Source organism: Hippoglossus stenolepis, chromosome 16 (genome assembly GCF_022539355.2).
Source record: "Hippoglossus stenolepis isolate QCI-W04-F060 chromosome 16, HSTE1.2, whole genome shotgun sequence".
NCBI lineage: Eukaryota > Metazoa > Chordata > Actinopteri > Pleuronectiformes > Pleuronectidae > Hippoglossus > Hippoglossus stenolepis.
This window is the reverse complement of record NC_061498.1, coordinates 931,110-953,014: the sequence shown is the minus strand read 5'-3', so window position 1 is coordinate 953,014 and position 21,905 is coordinate 931,110. Positions and strand designations below refer to the sequence as shown.

Sequence of the window (21,905 nt, the reverse complement as noted above, 5' to 3'; positions counted from 1 at the left end):
TTTTACTCACAAGAAAATGGGAGTTTAAAGACTTATTTTGAGATGTGTGTTCGTGAAGATTCATTTAACTGTTCTTTCTGTGGTGTGAGTCCTTCAACCCTTTTGTTATGACATTGATTACAAATAATTGTTTCCTTCCTCCATGTCATACATCCCCTGTGTGACATGGAAAACAGACTGAAACGCAAAGAGATTTGGACCAAAGAGTCATTTGGGGGAGCAGGGAGTTTTCATTTTTGCTGTACCTAATATGATGACCTGAAAGCTGCCACCTGAAACTGGTGCTATAGGGTGTCGCCTCGCTCATGGAGCTTTGACATTACACAGTGCTTGCATAAAGCCCTCGACTCAGCTGTGTGCGTTTGATGGTGAGAATCAGACACCGAGGACAGGATAGAGTAACGTCCTGCAGCTGGCACAGAGTGGTGGACGTCTGACGCCTTCAGACTTAGTATGTCACCCTGCGAGCAGAGCGTTGGTCTCGATCTCAGTCCACAGACAGCAGCTGACAAAAGCTGGGTCTGTTCAGTGAGGGTTTGAATTAACAGTAAAGAGTTTCTCAGTGTTTATTGTGCTGCAGTAAGTTGTCATTAACTAACCTTTGTCAGACTAGTGCTTCTAACTATCATGCCTGAGCTTTTAAATGCAGTTTTGATGCAGCTCAGGAACATGCACATTAATCTGTCGAGTCTGAACTGAATTCTTTAAGAAAACAAAGTGAAGCTCAGGCTGCAGTTTCCTGCAGAGTCAGTCAGATCGCTGGAGTGAGTTGGATAAATGGAGCGATCAGTCTGGTCACAGTCGTTGTTTGGATTCCTGACACCAAGGACTGAAATAGGAACGATGGCTAAGCAGAAAACCGGGGCCACTTTTCTCAGCGTGCCCCCCTTCTGCCTCCCCTGTAGTTATAAAACACTAGCACACAAATGCAGGCTGATAATCTATTCATACCTGGCTCAACATGAGGATATAACCAAGAGCTACTGCTCAGCCAGGTCTTTATCTGTCGATTTCTTTTGCTCAATGAACCTGATTTGTCACCCAACAAACTAATGAAGCCTGTGGATCACTTTTCTTTGTTCACACTGGAAAATAACTGCAACAGTCAGGGACGTGTGACATTTATACATTTTAAAAAGTTATTGAGACAGTAGCTTGTGTTCTCTCCTCATGACAGGATGGTGCTGTCAGTTAATATTGGTCTGAAAACATCCCCTTGGTTTTTACTTTATTTTCTATAAGCAAACATGTGATTAACGACTTGTCTCCATTCTGTCGCCATGTGCAGGACCTCTGAGCAGCAGCAGCGTTTCCATGAGATCTGTGGAAACCTGGTGAAGACCCAGCGTCGGGTCGTGGGCTGGTGGAAGCGTCTGTGCGCCCTCAAGGAGGAGAAGCCCAAAATGGTACATTGATAATAAAGTGACTGAACTGTAGACTCCAACCTGAGCTGTGAAGCTGTGTCAGGGCAGTAAATCAACTCTTATCTGTTTCTTACAATGCTGAGCTTTCTCTGTGCTCCAGATAAAAATATCCTCAGCTGATTGGGCTGCTCCACTTAGCAGACGGCAAACTGGGTTAGAGGCTGCGTTAACCAGGTCTCATAGAAATCAACACTGTTAAACACACACACACACACACTGTTAATCACACTCTTTAATTCAACATAGCTTTGTTGGTTCTTTCAAAATAAGAACATGTTCTGCTAAAGAAAATAAACCCAGTTTCTGTTCATCTGAAGCTTAATTCTTTAAACTCAGTGATGTTGGTTAGTTTGAGTAACTGTAGGTTGAATGTAATGTGACCCCCTGCTCTCACAGTACTTTGCCTCCGTGATCAGCAGCCTGCTGGCAGTGGCCTGGATCGGACAGCAGGTGCACAACCTGTTCCTCACCTACCTGATTGGTGAGTATATTACAGCTTTACCTTCTATCCTCCTCCACTGGTGAAGGACTTGGATCTTTCCTCGTATGTTGGTGGATGTATTTTCTGTCACTCATAAAGGTTCTGGATGTGCGATCAAATGTCTGAGTCAGTGTCTCTGGACATTTTCTGGATCTTCTCCTGCAGCCTCCTGGTAAAATGTCAGTGAGTCCATGTGAGAGAACTTACTCAAGTAACTCTTGCAGCCACATGATTAATTCTGCTGGAGGCTTGTTTTAATATCTCATGCTGCTTTCAGCTGCAGCTGTTTTCCTTGTGTATTGTAATGATGGAATGAAACTGTAGCACTGATGCTGTGTATGATTTCATCATGTGAGCGTGACCCATCATTACCAAGCTTCCTGGTACCATGACTCAGAAGTGTAGCTCAATAACTGGATCCCTGAGGCAACAGACCTCTACCTTGACGATGGTAATAATAAGCTGCTGCTGGTTTCTTCCTCTTTAAGGACACGAGGAAGGTGTTTATCTCCTCAATTTGCAGTGAAAGTCAAATATTATAATGAACAAACGCTCCTGTCAGACCTGCACCTGCACAGCGGTGCCTCTGGGAAAGTGGAGGCTGTCGTATGATGAGACGTATTCATCTGATGGGAAAACCTTGAAAAAGAAAGGACTTCAGAGAGGAAGTGACTCTGAAACCACAAAGTATTCTGTTTGAGATCTACTATCTGCTTTCATGAACTTAAATTCCACCAGTTCGGTCAATACTTCTGCTTCCTGTTAACCACCCAACCTTTCACTAAGGTTAACAGGGCGGCTGGTGTTGGGCCTTCAGGCTCGGTCAAGTGGAAGCTTCTTTGATTAAAGAGCTTTTTGATGCTCATGTCTCGGTCTCTGAAAAGAGAAATCATGGGAAATGAGGCGTTAGGTTTTTGGCATCAATTATGAGTCAGTTGCGTAGCAGCACTAAAACATATTTGACACAAAGCTTGTGCTCAGCTTCCTGGGAACTTGCTTGTTTTAATGTTTCCACAGTTCAGATCATAACTCTTCTGGAATAATAAGGTTTTGGAAGTTGTCAGACAATCCCGGACAGCAGATTGCTGCAGGCTGAACGTGTAGGAAACCTTTTCCACCAGCTGGGGGACTCACGAGAGCTCTGGCATCATGTCTGTGTTTTCTCTCCCCTGCAGTGAACTTCCTGCTGCTGCTGCCCGGCCTCAACCAGCACGGCGTCATCTCGAAGTACACCGCCATGGCCAAGAGGGAGATCAACAAGCTGCTCAAACAGAAGGAGAAGAAGAACGAGTGAACGGAAGAGTGGACGAAGAGGGGATTCTCTGAAAGATGAATAAGACACAAAGTGGAAGGAAGTTTTGAGAAAGGGCCTCCTTTGTTCACGTCTCTGCCACAGAGCGAGACACTTTTTTTTTTTTTTTTTTCTTCATGTGCTGAATAAGTTTCACTTCTCTCTCTCTCTCACTATTTGACATTTCATCACATTTTATTTTCTCATGAATTTTCCATGCATGCAGCCACATGACGGTTCTGACACAAGTTTATCTAAAGCACTGAAACATTCTGCAGCACGTTACACACACACACACACACACACACACAGTTTAAATCCTCCTCCTGTCTCTTATTTTAAACGTGCTTTGTTTTAAGATGTTAGTGATGCTTTTAAGCCATTCCCTCTTCATGGACTAAGTGACTACTGAGCAGTTTTTGTAGCATTACTGCATCATATTCTCCGATTCTTCACACTAGAGTTTTTTTTCTCAGGACAGTTTTTGTCAGATGAGAACAGGTCATTAGTGTTTTTTGCTTTATTTGTATTTAACTTGGCACTAAAACAGAACTGGATTTAAAGCTGAGCTCATCAGGAGCTCAACCGTGTCTAGATGCAGACATACTGCTGCTAGCTGGACTCTGGTCTATTAGCTCTTATATAAAACCACACAGTGTGTTACTGGTGTGGGCTGTTTCTGTGTAAATAGACCTATCCCTCCCCCCGTCCCTGTCAGTCAACCTTTTCTCTATTCTCGTTATTTATGTGTTATTTCCTCTTCAGTCTGATCACTGTCTGTCAGCTCATTTCATTATTTGTCTTTATTGGAGATCTTATGAAAACGATTAAAGTTTGATTTAAGTGAAAATCCATGTGTTGCTTCTTGGTTTGATTTAAGATAATTGCTGTTTTTGAGCAGCTGCATTTCTCACAGGTTTCAGTCTTGAAATTGTCCAAAGGAAGGTCACAGGGTTATTTAAGATGGTTCCTCATCTGGGGAGCAGGAATGTGAATTCAATAAACATCTTCAGATGTTATCTTCCCTAATGATGAAGCATGTGACGCTGATGACCTCATGACTGTGACACGCACTCGGACTGTTGGGTTTTTTGGTCAAAAATATAATGTAAAGATTTGGGGGTTATCAAGTGAGAAAAAGACAAATCATGTCACGTAGAATAAACAGTATAATCTTAAACTCGTACATTTTAATGACTAAGTCGTCATGGAGACGACAGACTGACTTTCTAAGTTTGTTGCAGCACAAATTCACAAAATGAACATATTTCCTGAGGTTGACTGTTTTTGTTTTTCCTCAAATCATTTAAACCTGTTTGTATTTTGCTGCTGTCTCTGATCTTTAATTTCTCCTGTAACTTTGTGTCTTGTGTAACTGAGGCTTTCTTAACTGTTGCCCTGCAGCTCTGTTCTCAGAGGAAGACGCCTGGTGACATTCTGAGGATCAACATCCTTTATGTGACATTTAACTATCGAGATCTGGACGAATCAGAGCATTAATGTCAAAACATGGAAAGAATACCGAGATTTAAATGACACAGGAAGACATTTGTACAGAATTCAGAAACATGTAGGTGAGAGCAGCAGAAGAGAGAAAGTCCTGCCGATCTACTGCTCCACTGTCCAGAAGGTGGCGGTAATGCACCTTTAAGCTGGTTTAACAGAAGAAGTAGAAGAAGAGTCCCAGCGCAGCGCCCCCTGCGGTCAGGAGAGAAGCAGCACCACAAGGTCCAGTGAAGGAGGAAACAACAGAACCGATCCAACATGGCGTCAAACGGTGAGCTAGAGGAGAGGAGCTAGCTGCTAATGCTAGGATGAGAGGAGCTAGCTGCTGATGCTAGGATGAGAGGAGCTAGCTGCTAATGCTAGGATGAGAGGAGCTAGCTGCTAATTCTAGGATGAGGAGTTAGCTGCTAATTCTAGGATGAGGAGTTAGCTGCTAATGCTAGGATGAGAGGAGTTAGCTGCTAATGTTAGGATGAGAGGTGCTAGCTGCTAATGTTAGGATGAGAGGAGCTAGATGCTAATGTTAGGATGAGAGGAGCTAGCTGCTAATGCTAGGATGAGAGGAGCTAGCTGCTAATGCTAGGATGAGAGGAACTAGCTGCTAATGCTAGGATGAGAGGAGCTAGATGCTAATGTTAGGATGAGAGGAGCTAGCTGCTAATGCTAGGATGAGAGGAGCTAGCTGCTAATGCTAGGATGAGAGGAGCTAGATGCTAATGTTAGGATGAGAGGAGCTAGCTGCTAATGTTAGGATGAAAGGAGCTAGCTGCTAATGCTAGGATGAGAAGAGCTAGCTGCTAATGTTAGGATGAGAGGACATAGATGCTAATGTTAGGATGAGAGGAGCTAGCTGCTAATGTTAGGATGAGAGGAGCTAGCTGCTAATGCTAGGATGAGAAGAGCTAGCTGCTAATGTTAGGATGAGAGGAGATAGATGCTAATGTTAGGATGAGAGGAGCTAGCTGCTAATGTTAGGATGAGAGGAGCTAGCTGCTAATGTTAGGATGAGAGGAGCTAGATGCTAATGCTAGGATGAGAGGAGCTAGCTGCTAATGTTAGGATGAGAAGGGCTAGATGCTAACGCTAGGATGAGAGGAGCTAGCTGCTAATGTTAGGATGAGAGGAGCAGGACATAGATGCTAATGTTAGGATGAGAGGAGCTAGCTGCTAATGTTAGGATGAGGGGAGCTAGCTGCTAACGTTAGGATGAGAGGAGCTAGATGCTAATGTTAGGATGAGAGGAGCTAGATGCTAATGCTAGGATGAGAGGAGCTAGCTGCTAATGTTAGGATGAGAGGAGCTAGCTGCTAATGTACACATTCACTGAGCAGAATTACAAGACAAGATGCCATGTAATTTGTTTGTATGTAACCTTTTAACACAAGTGTAGAATGAATCTGATGTTAACAGACTAGGACGATGTCTCCCTGAGGGAATCCTAACAACAGCCCCAACCAGGGCAAAGCTGACCTCTTAGTAAACAAACTCTGTCCACACAGATCCTGTGAAGTGCAACCAGGAAACCACTGGACTGTCACAATGTGGAACATGTGACCTGGTTCCTGAAGCTGTCGGCCGCACTTACAAAAAACATGTAAAAATCTGTGGCAGACTATTTTAGTTTTGTTGACAATAACCATGTGAATAAAGTGCATAGTTTGAATCATCCCTATTTAATGAATTGGTTTTGAAAACATCATGTGTTGTACTTTATAATGTTGACACTTCATTCTTGTTCCATAGATTATTCCCAAACATCTTCCCAGGGGTAAGTCTTGTAACACTCATCTGATCATGAAGGTTTCTCACACATTTGTGTCATTAAGTTTTAGAAACATATTTCTATCGAGAGCCCCTTTCGTTATCTTGAAACTATCGAGAGTCGAGACATATTATACAAACATTCATAAATTAACTTAAAACTGTTTAATTGTTGGGGCCACGATTAGTTCTCATTATAAAACTGTATCACAAGCATCAAAAGTAAGAGAAACCAAATACATACAATGAAAATGAGTTTATTTCTTTCTTGTTATCTTGTTAAATGAGGTGCTTGTTTTTAACCACTTGCAGCTATGGCTCCTATGGTGGAGGTGGAGGTGCAGGTAGCGGTGGAGGTGGTGGTGCTAACCCGGGCTACGGTCAGTCCTCTGGTCAGAGCTACAGCCAGCAGGGATACGGAGGTTACAACCAAGGCTCTGACAGCAGCTCCGGCTCCTACAACCAGGGAGGATACGGCAGCTACGGTCAACCTCAGTCAGGTAGAGACTCCGTCACTGATCTTCACTGATGCGTTGTGGTGTTGTTGAATTTAATAGCTTGTCATGTCTTCTCCTTCCTCCCAGGAGGATACGGTTCTCCACCCTCTAACCAGGGAGGGGGTGGTGGTTATAATCATTCCAGTCAGTCCTACAGCTCTGGAGGCTACAGCAGCAGCAGCCAGCCCTCCAACACGAGCTACAACCAGCAGTCATCCTTCTCTGGTTACAGCCAGCAGCAGCCACCCTCCTCCTCCTCCTCTGCAGGGTAATCGTCACTTTCTGCTGCTTCTACTTTGAATTAACCAAGAGCCACATTTTATCAGAAGATCCTCTGCAACCAGACTTGTCATCCTGGAAGACATTTTATTCGGTAAAGAACAAACCTCCGGCACAATTTCTCTAACGTCTAAGGTGCATAGATGACAGAAACAATCTGAAGAGGTCAACACATACTGATCAGTCATTGGGCCGCTCACACATGTAGTGGATGGACTGGATATATGGTCATGAGGCAATTTATCGGTTGCCTGTAAAAATCTGACAATATGAACGTCTCACTGCCATTTGACAAGAAAACCTTTTTCTTATTTTAAGAATAAACTGTGCAGGAAAGATGTGCATTTAAGTTTATGTAAAATGTCTATTGTCTTAATTTAAGTTCTGTTTATTTGGTTGTATCTGTGATACCAAGCCTCAATTACATTTCTTTGTGATAAGGGTTTGATAATGACGTCTCAGGAATCTTATCATTATTATTAAATACTGCATTTCGGCCCATTTCAATGAATTCATTTGAAGACAAGTAGTTAAGGTTTTAACACATAAAACCCGAGCAACATCAACTACATTTCAAATAAGTCTCACGTTAAACATAGAAATCACCACATGATAAATACTTTGTCTATATCATATTTTAAGCCCTGTGAAATATTATATGTGTTGTTGTGCAGCAGACAAGTCATTGTTATGAGGTCAGAGGAGTTAGAAATAGTGATCGAGAGGAACAGATGAAAAGATTTGTCACTGTGAATAGAGTTTAAAGATAGAATAGAGTTTCTCCCCTGAGCTGCAGAGCAAAGATGTCCACCTGTTTCACTTTGTTTTTTCTCCAACAGCTACGAAGGGAACTCCCAGGCCCCTGCCTACAACCAGCCACCCAGTGGTGGACAGGGTGGAGGTGGTTACGGGAGCGGTGGAGGTCAGACCGGTGGATATGGTGGAAGCCATCAACAACCACCCCAACATGGAGGAGGTCACTACAACCAGCCTCCGAGCTACAGTTCCCCTCCTCCACAGAGCTACAGTCAGCAGAGCCAGTACGGACAAAGTGGAGGTGAGAACGTTTTTAAAGTTTTTAATTTCAGCCTTAAATGTAGAGACGGTTTCTGGCTCCTGAACTCATAACTGGGAACTGGTTCCACAGGAGAAGAGTCAGATAACTCAAGGTTCTTCCACTCATTCTACTCTTAAGCCATTTTCAACTCTGAAGAATGTCCAGAGCGTTCAGGGAGGGCGGGTGCAGTCTGCAGGATATAACCTAAAGTATAAAACGTATTAAAAACAAGTCAACCTACAAAAACGTAGATCCAAAGAAATCTGTTCTCACCCTGCTTCTTATCTTAAATAACTGGGACAAGAAACCAAACTGAATAATACACCAAAGCTTTTTAATTCTAAAACCTGTTCAGAACGTATATGTCACACAATCTCAAAGAAAAGTGTTGAGGTCTGATTGTCTTTCTCTCAGGATACGGAGGCGACAGCCCCCCGATGAGTGATGGAGGATACAGTGGTCCCGACGGAGGTTACGGGGGGCAGGAGGCTCGCGGTGGCAGGGGTCGTGGCGGTGGATTTGGAGGTCGGGGTGGTGGCGGTTATGACCGTGGCTTTGACAGAGGTGGGCGAGGTGGACCCAGAGGAAGAGGAGGCATGGGGTAAGTGTGTGAAAAATCACTTTGGTCTCCTGGAAGAAGAGTTTTATAAATCTGAGTCGAGAGATGCATGAACATGTCTTTGGTTACACATGGAACTGAGATCAAGTAAGAGACTGGGTATTGTTAAACACATGTAGCCACAGGTTTGTGTTGGTGTTTAACAATGATCCTTCCTACATTCAACAGAGAAAATAGTCCCACGTCCTAAATTACCACAAAGCATGACACTTCCTGTTTGGTTCTTATGAACACTTCCTGTCAGTAACAGTTCCACCTCGTCGTCGCTCCAAGACAATAAATCCCTGCTCTGACTCTTCACCATCACTGTTCCTCGTTTCTAGTATTTTGTGTTACTAAGCAACCAACTGCAGAGGAGACAATGTACTTCCTGTTTCCATCACATGACCAGTGTGCGTGAATGGTCACGTGACGTGTTTCCAGGTGTTAGTGTGGACGGAGGTTATTTTAGTTTCGACGTATCAGTAAACTGCCAATAGATCCAATCTGCTGCAACCTTGGGTGTAAAATATAATCAGTTGTGATCCTGCACCAAATAATACAGGATAAGAAAATTGATCCCAATATTTCTTATTAAAAGATGATTCTGTGACAGAGAGAAAAGTCATGTGATGATTTATTCAAGGTGAATTAATTATCAATAGGCTGCTAGTGAAAACATTTTATTACCATTTAATGATTTAGAAAACATTGAACTGACTCTGTTGGTCAGTTTGTCACATGCATTTTCAAACACAGCATAATATATTATATTTTCATAAACGTCTGGTGATCGCTGTGCACATGAACACAGCAGCAGGAAACAGAGACAAGTGTTTGTGTCCACAACTTGATCTCATGTCACAAACAGGTTTTAAATCCCTGGTTTCAGTCTTAAAATCTCTAAAGTGGTCTCGCTGGTAGAACTCCAGCCACCTTCCGACTGAATAAAGCATCAGTGCCTGGATGCGGAGGCGATGTGGCATCCAGAGTATTTCAGCTTCTTTCTTTTCAACAATGGGAGGAAGTGGAGACTTGTCGTCCGTCTTTATTCACAGTCTGTGACTGGCGCTTGTGTCTTGGTACAACCTGTGGTTTTTATCCCAGTATAATGAAGTTTATTGTGCCGTTTATAAAGGTACAAACTGAGAAGAGTGTTAAAATGTAGAGTGAAGACGATGCACATAACACGGCTGCTTATTTTTATAGAATTTTCCTAATTCAACTCTACACACTGAAATGTATAAAGCAAATATTTTGTAAACAAGAACATGGCAAGTTGTGTTTCCATGGCAACTAAAGGGCCTTGACCAAAGAGCGGCCTCGACACACACACACTAACATGCCAGCCTCACCTTCACCTGCCTGTCCCCCTGTTGGCGCCTCCTGTCCGAGCAGCCCTGACGGATCACTGTGTCATACTCTGCTTTAATCAATCTTTGAATCTTCTTCTAGGCTTTTACCTTCTCTCCACGCTGGCTTTCTGCTCTAAAAACCTCATTTGGGAAATGGACAAATGGGGACGTCACCAGACAGTAAACAGTCCTCTTGTAGTTGGAATTATGAAAATAATAAAAAATACTCATAGTTTGGGTGATCTTGATAAAACCTGTTTGGGGATTTGCTGCATTTCTGTGAAAAGTAGTGATTGTCTAAGACGTAAAAAAAAGAAAAGAAGTCCACATCTTAGTGTTTGGTTAATTGACACAAACCCAAGTTGTGTGAGGAAATGGAATCGGAACGTACAAGTTGCTAAAAGACTTTTGGGGTAAAAGTGGCAGATTTCAGTGGCTTTTGCACAAACAAAGACAAGGTCTTTAAAGTGGCCTCTTGTCCTTGGAGGTTTATCCAGGAGAACAATACGAAGTAGGGGTTAATAAGGACAAGTGGCAGATGAAGAAGGGGGGGTTTAATGAAGAGACTGAGAATGAAGGTTACCCACAACCCAATGAGAGAACTCGCTGTCAGCACCAGCCTTCAATGTGAGTCCTTTCTTTCTCCCTCTTCATCAGAATGGGCGATCGTGGAGGATTCAATAAGTTTGGTGGTAAGTGATTTAAACTTGAGCAAAGAGGTTTGTTGAGTTTGAAGAGTGGAAGCTAAAGGGAAGGGGGTCAGAGGTCACAACCCGAAACTGAAAGCTGTGCTCATTCACGTGTGTGGTGTTTATGTAACCTGAGGACATGGAGAAAGAAAATTACACCTAATTATTACAGCAGATTATCTCAGGAGGACAATGAAACACTCGCTCCAGCTGCTGGACAAACTGAACTTATTACAAGACGATCAATTCATTGTACTTCTCAATATGGTAATAAGTAGGTGTCTTTAGCTTGGTGTTATTTTCAGTGGTGTGTTGTAAGAGCGGAAAGTCTGAAGTCCTGAGGCACTGCAGCTTCGCTCTCACTCAGCAGAGGGAGTCATCTGGTCACAGACCTCTTACCTCACTTTGTATCCGTGCAGGTAGAACTTGAAGGTGTTTGAATTCAATGGGTGTTCAGGTGCTTTTGTCATAAGACCTTGGACTTGTTGCTGCGTCTATGAACAAAAGAGCTGAGAGGAGAAAGGAATCAGAAGCTTGTACAACAACCAGCAGGGGAAATGTCCTGTGATTCAGAGTTTGTGTGTCACAAACTGATGAATTAACATTATACCAGAGTGTGTGGAACCTGTAGAAGGACAAAGATGAGGGTTGGATGGTGAAAACTGCTTTTACTGCACAGTGTGCAACGTAATCAAGTACCAGTAACCTGATACTGGTGGTGTGCGTACTGTGTGTACTCTGTGTACTGTGTGTACACCAGGAAAACTTGAGGTTTCACAACAACTCGATGGTTCATTTGGAACAAAAGACCATTTGATGATGAGGATTTATCACATGACTCAGTTGTTTGGGGAAAGTAAACCCAAAGGTTGTTAGGCACACATTACATCTACTTTGAATTATTACATGTTATACGTTGACGGCTGAAGGTGAAATCTTTGGTGGGGACAGAGATATTTGGCATTTACATTAAAACCGTTTAGTTTGAAGTTGCTTTTGTTCATTAAAAAAAAATCTAAATCAGCAGGTGACACGTTGACAGATTCTCAAGGATCTGATCTTTTTTAAATTATTACAAGAATATAAACCAGACGGACTCTGAGAGAGAAACCTCTGCCAACACTGACTTTATCTTTATGTTGAATCCAGTTCGTTTTGTGGATCCACACCAAATGTTTTTGTTCATACATATTAAATAATAGGATTCTATTCTATTCTATTCTACATTAGTACTGCTCACATTCCAGTTCTGCATTATTTGTTGAGAAAGGCACAAAAATGTTGAAAAAACCCTCTTAAGTCACAAAGTTAAAGAAAGTGGTGGAAATGTTTCATCAGTGAATAAATTCTTCTTTGATCCAAAGTTTAAAGAAAATCAGTTTCTGTGTAAACTCGCCAAACAAACAGCGATGAAAACACAACCTCCACCAAAATAAAGCTCCAACAAATGACTGAAACAATGAGACGAGGAAAAACATGTTCATCATCTGGTGATCGGGAAAAAAAGAATGGTGAAAATGCAAAACGGTCAGAAAACTTGGTCCTAAAGTTAAACTAATACAAATGAAACTAATCTGAAATGTGGAGGTGAACCGTCGACTCTGGACGTCACTGTCACGGGAGGAAGTGACGTCACTTTTGGGAAATAAATCAGTTGTGTAGAAAACAAGCCTCTTGATTGTTCAAGTGTTGTGTTGCTGCGAGGGGGTGTGGCTTCTGATAACAGTTCAACTTCTGACGATTAGTTGGTTTAAAATAAGTAAAAACTGATCCACTTCCTGAAGCTCCGGTAAATCAAGCTGCCAGTGACACAGCGTCTTCACACAGTGTGACGGGACTTTACACACCAAGGTGTGTAACCATGCGTAACACAAAACGTTCTCGGAACACAAACACAGGGTTGTTAATTCCAAGATGTATGTTGGTAAGATTTACAAGAATTCTTTGTAAAGCTCTGTGAAACCTGAAGTAGACAAAGGAACGAATGATATGGATTAACGTCCCAGTGGAACTTACACATACTCAAAAAGGGATTGTGTTGCAACGGGTTGGACCTGGTTTCAGAGGCCGGTTGGGTTTGTGTGAGCGATGATGATACTTGTCTGAAAGCATCTGGAATTAGTTGTGCATCGTACAGCAGCAACATGTACAACATCACAGGTAACAGCAATTTGGACAGGAAGCAAAAATACACACATTTAACATTAAATGAGCAAAGACACTGCACATTTAACAGTGTGAAACAAAGAGGATGCACTCGAGGCCCTTTAATCTGATTAAGTTCCACATTTAATGGAAAGGAAATGATAGAAGAGGAAGAAATGCATCAACACAAATGCTTTGACTTGTGAACATGACGGATTAATGAGCTGGACCCGAGCGGCTGTGTGTGAAGTGTCAGACTCTGAGTTATAGAATCGACTGGAACCAGTGTAACTGCACTGGGAGCAGAGCGGTGGTTGTCCTGAGGCGTAAACTGACAGTATGTCAACAATGCTCTTGTTTCCTTCACTTGGACTAATGAGCTGCTCGTTGACAGATGAGATGATGTGATGACTAAAGACAGTAAAACGAATCCAGAGGCTGTAGTGGCTGAATGCTGGTTCTGTTCTGGTGGGAATAAAATCAATTAACAGTTTGTGTGATTGGTGTTTGTTTGTGTTCTTTTCCACAAGTGACGTGTTGTTGTCTTTTTGTCCTCAAGGACCCAGGGCTCGAGGACATGGGACCGGCTGAAAATGTGAGTTCATTTGTTTCCATCTCTCTCACACACTGGATATTTTTCATTCAATCATGTGACTTCAGTCCCTCCTTCACATTTCCACAAAACATCTCCACAATCTGCACGACTGCTCCGAATGAAGCCGAACGCACCAGATGTCTGCGTCTGTCCACCAGAGGACAGCTTCTTTTTCACACCAGAGAAATAACAGATAATTATTTACTGTCTGTGTTTGAAATTGGACGAACCTGTTTGAGACGTGGAGGTTCTGAACCAGGCCTCAAACAAACGCTGGTGGAACCGAGGGATGAAACTCGCGGGTCCAAACCTGAGCTGAACACTGTTCATAACAACAGAGTGATCACATTGTCTCGTCTGTGAATAGAGGATTTCATCACATTTATAAGATGATAACTTGATGATGCCAGAGCGAGAGAAGATGAGAAGAGTCGTCCACTGTTGTGTTCTGTCACAGTGCAGGACAGGATAACTCGACAACAACACCATCTTAAGTACAAGGCCTGGGAGACGACTACACGAGTCGAGTCAGTGGCCGACTTCTTTAAGCAGATTGGAATCATTAAGGTGAGTTTCAACATGTTGATGAACCGATCGCTGCTGTTGTGCCATAATGAATTAAACGTGATACCATAAAATGGTGTGCCTTTCGGCATTCAATAAATGTGGTTATCAAAATAAAATATTAAATATTCATATTTTATTATTAATATTAAATAATAACTTTAATTGATTAAAGTTACCTCAGGGCACCACCCTTCAAAGGAAAGGAAAAGATAGCCAATTTATTGATTAAGTCTCATAAAAATTACAACTTTAAAATTTGGAACTCTGATTAACAATTAGATTAATAACTATAACCAAAATTACCATATAGATAGTTAGCTAAGTTGAAGGATATGGAGTTCTTGACAGTGTAGAGGTTGGCAAAATTCACTTATGCAACATTAATAAAAAAACATTTGTGAAAGAAAAACATTTATTATGAATATAATAAAGTAAAAAAAACACAAATTACTAACCGTGTACTTATTAAACAAAGATAGGCATGTGAGTCTACGTGTGTGTGTCTGTGTGAGTCAGCGTGCTTCCAAAATGGCGGCTGGCCACTTTGAAGATAACACCCTTCCCCCCCCCTATTGGAATGTTTACGACATGTAGCGGGGGTCAGAGATAATTAGGTGCTGCGATATGCATGTCTCTGTGTTGGTGCCAAATTAGACAAAGTTACTAGATTGGATGCAAGGAAAGACTGAAGAGCATAACTAACATTAACTTTCTCAACAACTTGTAACCACAATATCACAGCAACACAAATCAAACTTATAAACATCACACAGAATCGAATAAACAGTCTTTGCTTAGCCTAGTATAATTATTAAGCCCAGTTGTGTTACCCGTCCGTGGAAAGGGGAAAAAGAGTTGCTGTGCAGTTCGCAGTTCTGTGAAGTCGTCTGGCTGGCTTGTGACTCCTGCCTTAGTGATTCTGTTGAGCTGTGCAGCTCAGTTGCTGGCTGAAGTTTTCCAGCAGGACATCGAGTCGCTGCTAGGAGGTTGGTAGAGCTTGGGTTGCGAGGAGGTTTCCTTGGTGAGATGAGCTGGAAGCTGCACCTTTGTGTTCCTCTCGAAGAGTTGGATGGAAAGAGAAGATGTGAGCTGGAGAAGCCAGGCTTCTTCCCTCGGCGATGCAGGGAAAGAGGCTCGACAGCCTTCTCTCCGTGGAGGGAGTGTAGAAAGAGAAAGTGGGGACAGGCCTTATATTGGCCCGGTGACCTCACAGGTCATGGGGTCCAGAGTGACCAATGGGAGTTGAAACCTGTGTCCCTGGGGGGGTTTTCACACCTCTGTGTGACGTTGATGGCCCCTGGGAGACTGAGTCCTGGAGGGACATGCGGCTTCAGGCTTTTGGCTGCACAAATAGGCAGAGCTTTGGTCTCCCAAAAACCAGGTCCCAACACTGCATTGATTTAAATCATGAATACACGTGTACATTTATTCACTAGTGTGTTTATCGTGTGAATGATTTAAATGAAGTGTAACGAGCCTCAGCTCTGGACTATATGTGTATTAGTTAAATATGAGTTTGCTTTTGACCAAAGTTGATCAAACAAACGTGAGGCTCAGACTTTGATTAGAAAAGAAAAACAACATTTACATAAAGATGATTTATCTCAAAGTTGTGTCTTCAAATTCAGGTTGATTGATTCAAAAAGAGACATTTTACAGATTCAAGGATTCAAATTGAGATCAATAAATATGTGGAGTCTGTATTTGTTAGTTTTTTCCTTGGGGCTGGATCTTGTGTCTTAGAAAAAACTCAAATCTGAACAAATTGTTCTGCCCAAGTGGACGTCAACTGTAAATGTATGAATCCAGATCTAATGAAGTTCTGACCTGCACTGACATCATCCAAATCTTTACCCGTTACGTGATCCTTCTTTTTGAGTCACTGTCCCTCTTCTCTGTCCGGCAGGTCAACAAGAAGACGGGTCTCCCCATGATCAACCTGTACACAGACCGAGAGACGGGGAAGCTGAAAGGAGAGGCCACCGTTTCCTTTGACGACCCCCCCTCAGCTAAAGCTGCCATCGACTGGTTTGATGGTTCGTTCTTTGTCCGTCGGTCGTTAGATGATTCACCTGCGATTTAGTTACAGCAAAATCCACCCAACTCTGTTTAGAACTTCTGAGTCTTTTAACTGATTTCAGATATTAATACGATTCACGTTCCTCTGTCACGCTGTTGTGTTTCTCACGTCTTCACTTTCCTCTCCAGGTAAAGACTTCAATGGAAATCCCATCAAAGTTTCCTTCGCCACCCGCAGAGCTGACTTTGGAGGCCGGGGGGGAATGAGGGGAGGTCGCGGACGAGGAGGTGAGGCCATTTTTCTGAACTTTGTTATTTAGTATGAGATGTTGTTTTGTCTCGTTTGACACAAACTGAAAGTTCGTCCCAGTGTCGCCACAAAGTCGTTTTCTGTCTGAACTTTCACAACAATTATCTCATTCAAAGGTTATTTAAAGTAAAATAAGATAAAGAAGCAGCTTCTGTAGATTCAACTTCACAGAATCAATGTGAAGGACAAACTCTTCTTCATCAGTCACGTGTTCTGCTGATGATCTCACTGGTCACACTTCTTCTCGTTGAAGGGCCCATGGGCCATGGAGGATTTGCGGGGGGTCGAGGGGGAGGTTTCCCAGGAGGCAACGGCGGCAACGGCAACGGTGGAGGAGGAGGAGGAGGAGGAGGTGGTGGAGGAGGTGGTGGTGGAGGAGGAGGAGGAGGAGGAGGACAGCAGAGAGCTGGAGACTGGAAGTGCTCGAACCCGTGAGTCACTGATATGTTCAATAATATGAATTAATTATACAAAAGAATAATTCTATTTATCCTCTCATTTAATATGTTATGTTGTCTTATTTCTATTATTTATTGATCGCTGTCACTTCTCTCCAGTAACTGTGGCAACCTGAACTTCTCGTGGCGAAATGAGTGTAACCAGTGCAAGGCTCCGAAACCGGAGGACGCAGGAGGGATGGCCCCGATGGAAAGAGGTCGGACATGTTGATTATGGTCTGTCCTGTTTTTAGCTTTTATTGCTTCTGCTTTCTACGGAGGAAAAATAAAGAAAATCAACAACTGGAGAAATATTCATTATGACAATGTTTGCTTCAGTAATTCATCAATAACAGACATTTGAAAGAGACAGATTTTACTTTGACATTGTTTCCTGTTGGTTTTTAATCACACACTTTTCTAATAAAGACTCAGCAACAGACACATATTAAATCTCAGGTGTGTGTGTGTGTGTGTGTGTGTGTGTGTGTGTGTGTGTGTGTGTGTGTGTGTGTGTGTCAGGAGGTTACGGAGGAGAGCGCAGAGGAGGGTTTGATCATGGCGGCTTCAGGGGCCGAGGCGGCGACCGGGGGGGCTTTAGAGGGGCCCGAGGCGGCGACCGGGGAGGATACGGCCCTGCCAAAATGGACGCAAGGTCAGAGTCACTCCAAAAAACACTGGTGAAAGATCCTTGATGTCAACGTTTGAAGGTTTTATTACATGAAAGGTTCTAAATTCTCGTTCCAGCTCGTTTCTTTATATAAGAACAGAAACACCGACATGTCGACATGGACGCTGAGATTCAGATATTTACCAGATTAAGAAATGAATGTGAATAAGACTCGTGCACGGAGGATCTGAACCTGAGCTCAGTGACATCAGGATGTTTGTCTGTTTCAGGGGGGACCACAGACAGGAGCGACGGGGACGTCCCTACTGAGTCATCCCTCGAGGACAAAGGAACAGTGTGTCCCTGTCCTCCCCTTTAACACTCGTCTGTTCACTGTGACCCTCAGTGTAGAAAAACGTGACTGTCCTTGTTTGTTGCGTTTATTGTTGTTCATGTCGCTCGATGTCTTCACCTCCGTCCACGTTCGTCCTGCTCAGCGAGGTCTCGTTTACAAAAACAAACTCAGCATCAAATTCCATCTAAAGAAATACAAGGATACATTTTTGTCTGATAAAGTTTTATTCAGAAGCTGGAAACACATTAACGACAGCAGATGATTTCATGTCTCCTGACCTCATGAAGAAGATTTTATCATCATGAGACGACGAACACACAAACTCACAAACTGAACCTGGAAACAAATCCGACATATTTGACCTTTAACACTCATCCCTGTTGCTATGGTTACGCCTGGTGGAGTTTCCAGCCTCTGAATCAGAGACTTGTGTAAACTGATCTCGTTTTAGTTTGAAAACTCTGGGTTTGTGTTTCAGTCTGAACAGAAACTGAGACGTTTGTACACGATGACGCAGACGTTCTCTTCCTGATTGGTTCTCATCAGTCACATGACTCGACTACCAGAAAATAAATCGCTGCTCTGACTCTTCACCATCACTGTTCCTCCTTCAGAGGAGTTTCTGTCACTAAGCAACCAGCTGCAGAGACCATCCACTTCCTGTCTGAAGCTGGAGACGTCTCTTCTGGTTCAGAAGTGAAAACAAACTTTAGTCGTGTTTCTCTTTGAGCGGCTCGTCCCTCCGACTCAGGCGTGAACGGTCGAGAAGCGTCGAGGTTTGATCTGTTTTCACGGTTCTGTGACGCTGGGATTTAAAAACCTGTCCGATGACTCGTGTTTGTTTTCATTATCACACTCAGGTTCAGGTGTCAGCAGAGAAGTCAGAGAACTGTCATCCTCAGTGATTCATTATTACAAAGCTGTGGAAACTCAAATCCCTCGAAGAAGATACTGATCTAAATCTCACTAGAGACTCAAACCGGTTCTTTGTTTTTCAGACTGAAGGTTGTGTCAGGAACATTTCTGATCCGATCACTTCCTGTTGAAGTTTGACTCATCAAACACAAATGTTCCTGATGTTGTTCTCAGTGAAGAGTTCAAGAGATTTGATCTAGTTTCATTCATTCAGTTCAAACCAGGTTTTTCTTTGGAAGGAACTAAATCCAGCAGCGGTTCAGACTCAAATCTGAGAATAAAAACTAAACTAAACTGAAAAGATTCAATTTTGCATCAATATCACAGCAAATAATTAAACGTGTTTTAGATTTTATCATCGTGAGTCGACTCTTTGATTTAGTTTTTAGTAAAAGTCTCAGTAAGGATTGTTTTCATGTTGGTTTCTTACACCAGTCAACAGACTAACATCTGAAAAGTGACTCTGCTGTTTGTTGGAGAGATTAAAGCCCAAAGCATGAATCCATCATGATCAGTTATTAAAGCTCCAAGAGAAAGATTTATTATAGATTTCATCAGATGTGAAACTCTCCTCTTCTGTTTTCTGACAGTGTGAATTTCTCCTTTTTAACACTTTGTGTTCATTTGTATTTATTAATTTGTTTGTGTATATATTTATTTATTTTTTACATTACAACAGGTCACATGACTTCCTGGTTTCATTTCTGAGTCCAGATCTCATTGGATATTTCAGATGCTTTAAACTTCTGAATATTCTGAGTTTGTCACAGGAGAAAATGTAAAGATTTTTTAAATGAGGCCTCGTCTCCAGTCGTATTTCACAGGTTTTTGTTGAGACTGAACTTGTGTGTTTTAATATGAAAGTTGTTTTGTATCGTACATGTGCTGGTTTTCAAAAGAAAGTGTTGATAAAACCAAACGATGAATCTGACGGAGCTGATGACTCGTGTAGTTATTCAAGAAATTAACTTCAAGAGAAGAAATCTAGTGATGAATGTTTGGGGTTGAAACATTCATCACACATGTAATAAAATATATCATAAAAGACATTCCAGCTAATATTGAACAACTTAACAAGTTAACTGCAACAAGATAATTGATGTTTTCATTATTTTAATTCAACAATCTGAATTTTAAGTCTTAAACATAATTGAATTGGTTAAAATATTTAAGATACGTTGAGTTGGGTCTTTTTAATTTTAATGTTCATAACATGTCGGCATCATGTCTATGATGTATGATGGAGTTTGTGATATCTGTGTTGAAGTTCTTTTTCAAACAGTTATTAAAACACTAATAAAACTGATCGTCTACAAACGTTCAGGATTCATCTTCAATCATAATGAAGTGTCAGTAATTCTGACTCTGAACGTTTTAAATTTCATTCTTTATGCTCTTAAAAAGTCCGAAATGTAACTGAAACCCTGAAAATACTCATTTTAAACAAGTTTGTCTAAATCCCCCCACACACACACACACACACACACACACACACACACACACACACACACACCCAGACCTCTATTAGGGAACCTGGGTGGGTTAGTCAACCTCTCACTGCTACATCACGTTCCTGTAGATTCATGCTGCACAACATCAGGAGAATACGCCCCCTTCTCACTCAGAGGGCGGCGCAGGCTCTGGTCCAGGCTCTGGTTCAGGTTCAGGTTCTGGTCCCGGCTCTGGTCATCTCAGGCCTATAGACCACTGCACCTCCCTCCTGGCAGGTCGACCTGCTGCTGCCGACCTCTGCAGCATCCGTTTTAAACACTAGTAGTTGCGTACATGTCGCACTTTGTAGTTTGTCTTTCTTGAAGAAATAGTACTTTCTTGATTCTTCTTGTTCTGGTTTGTTCCTCTTGCTTGATTCACTTGTTGTGAGTCGCTCTGGATAAAAGCGTCAGCTCCATGAAATGTGATGTATCAGTGCAGAACCGTTTTTTGGGCCTTTTTGTTGAATATATCAGTTTAATGCAGAATCAAAATGTTTCAGTCATGTTTGCTTATTACGAGACTGTGATTCATTTAAAGAATATTTGATTTATTTGCAGTTTTGAGAGTTTTTGTATCTCGTCCTCTGCTCAGGTTTGTGTTACTCTTGTGTAGTTTTGAAAAGTTGTGTTGGGTCGACTGTACGACTTTGACTCTCACACTCTTCACTTGTGGAACATTCAACAGCGACCTTGTGATGGGAGTCGTGAGTGAAAGCTCTCGATGGACCTGAGGCGTTGCTCGCGCGGCCACGCCTCCTCACTTTGATCTCATTGTTCATCTTCCAAACCCTTTGATGTCGACACTCTTTAGCTCCACTTCTGTTTCAGATCGTTTTGAACTTGTTCATTAGTTGTGATTTCCAGCGGCTACGTGAGTGAACGGCTGCTGATCTGATCAAGATCAAGTTCTTCTCAAAGCAACAAATCGAGACCAAGTTGAATTGTGGCACAAAAATGAGCTTTTGATTGTTTTCATGTAAAAATATCAAAGTCACTTGTTAATAACGTAACTGCACACGGAAACGCATCGTCCATATTTCTGTCAAGTTCGAGGACAGGACCGATTTGAGCGTGTGCAGATGTAACCGTGGAAAGTGACATGAGGCCGAGGAGGAAAACATGCAAACGTCATCGTCACAGACTTGCATGTTGTCGAACCCACAGTCTGTGACAGGTTGTATTTTCAGTCAGAAGAAGAAGAAGAAGAGCAGCAGGTCAGTGAGTGACGGCTCCATGTTTCCTCTGGGGGACGTTTTCTGAGCGAGGACATGATTTTAATGATTTATCACATGTAGTTTGTGTTTCTTCTGCTGTGAGGACTTTTTGTTTCTCTGTGACTCATCACCAGTAACACTTACCATCAGTAAGTGTTACTGGACGAACCAGCAGAACCAGTTCCTCTACATGGAAAATGATGTTCCTGGAAGCATCAGGCCGTCGACCAATAGAAACACAGAGAAAAACCCCGGTACTTTGAGTTCAGGTATTTGCAGCTGAGCGAGCGGCGTCGGGTTCCACTGA

The 21,905-nt window shown here is 42.4% G+C and overlaps 2 protein-coding genes across 2 annotated transcripts in view; both read left to right on the top strand.

The window, feature by feature from the left end:
* The window catches only part of arl6ip1 (ADP-ribosylation factor-like 6 interacting protein 1), a 6,349-nt gene extending 2,303 nt beyond the window's left edge, over positions 1-4,046 (top strand). Inside the window, exons 4-6 of the mRNA XM_035181673.2 lie at positions 1,289-1,406; positions 1,821-1,905; positions 3,081-4,046. Of these exons, the coding sequence (XP_035037564.1) occupies positions 1,289-1,406; positions 1,821-1,905; positions 3,081-3,199 (322 nt within the window). The 3' untranslated portion in view covers positions 3,200-4,046. The remainder of the gene's footprint in view (positions 1-1,288; positions 1,407-1,820; positions 1,906-3,080) is intronic.
* A 138-nt stretch (positions 4,047-4,184) lies between these two features.
* On the top strand, positions 4,185-18,480 carry fus (FUS RNA binding protein). The gene is given in 15 exon segments (XM_047343857.1): positions 4,185-4,973; positions 6,446-6,470; positions 6,776-6,963; positions 7,048-7,228; positions 8,079-8,296; positions 8,711-8,897; positions 10,907-10,941; positions 14,174-14,199; positions 14,201-14,245; positions 16,152-16,281; positions 16,454-16,552; positions 16,828-17,005; positions 17,132-17,229; positions 17,534-17,666; positions 17,912-18,480. Coding segments are annotated over 15 exon segments (1,596 nt in total). The 5' UTR covers positions 4,185-4,960; the 3' UTR covers positions 17,952-18,480.
* Positions 18,481-21,905: the final 3,425 nt, after the last annotated feature.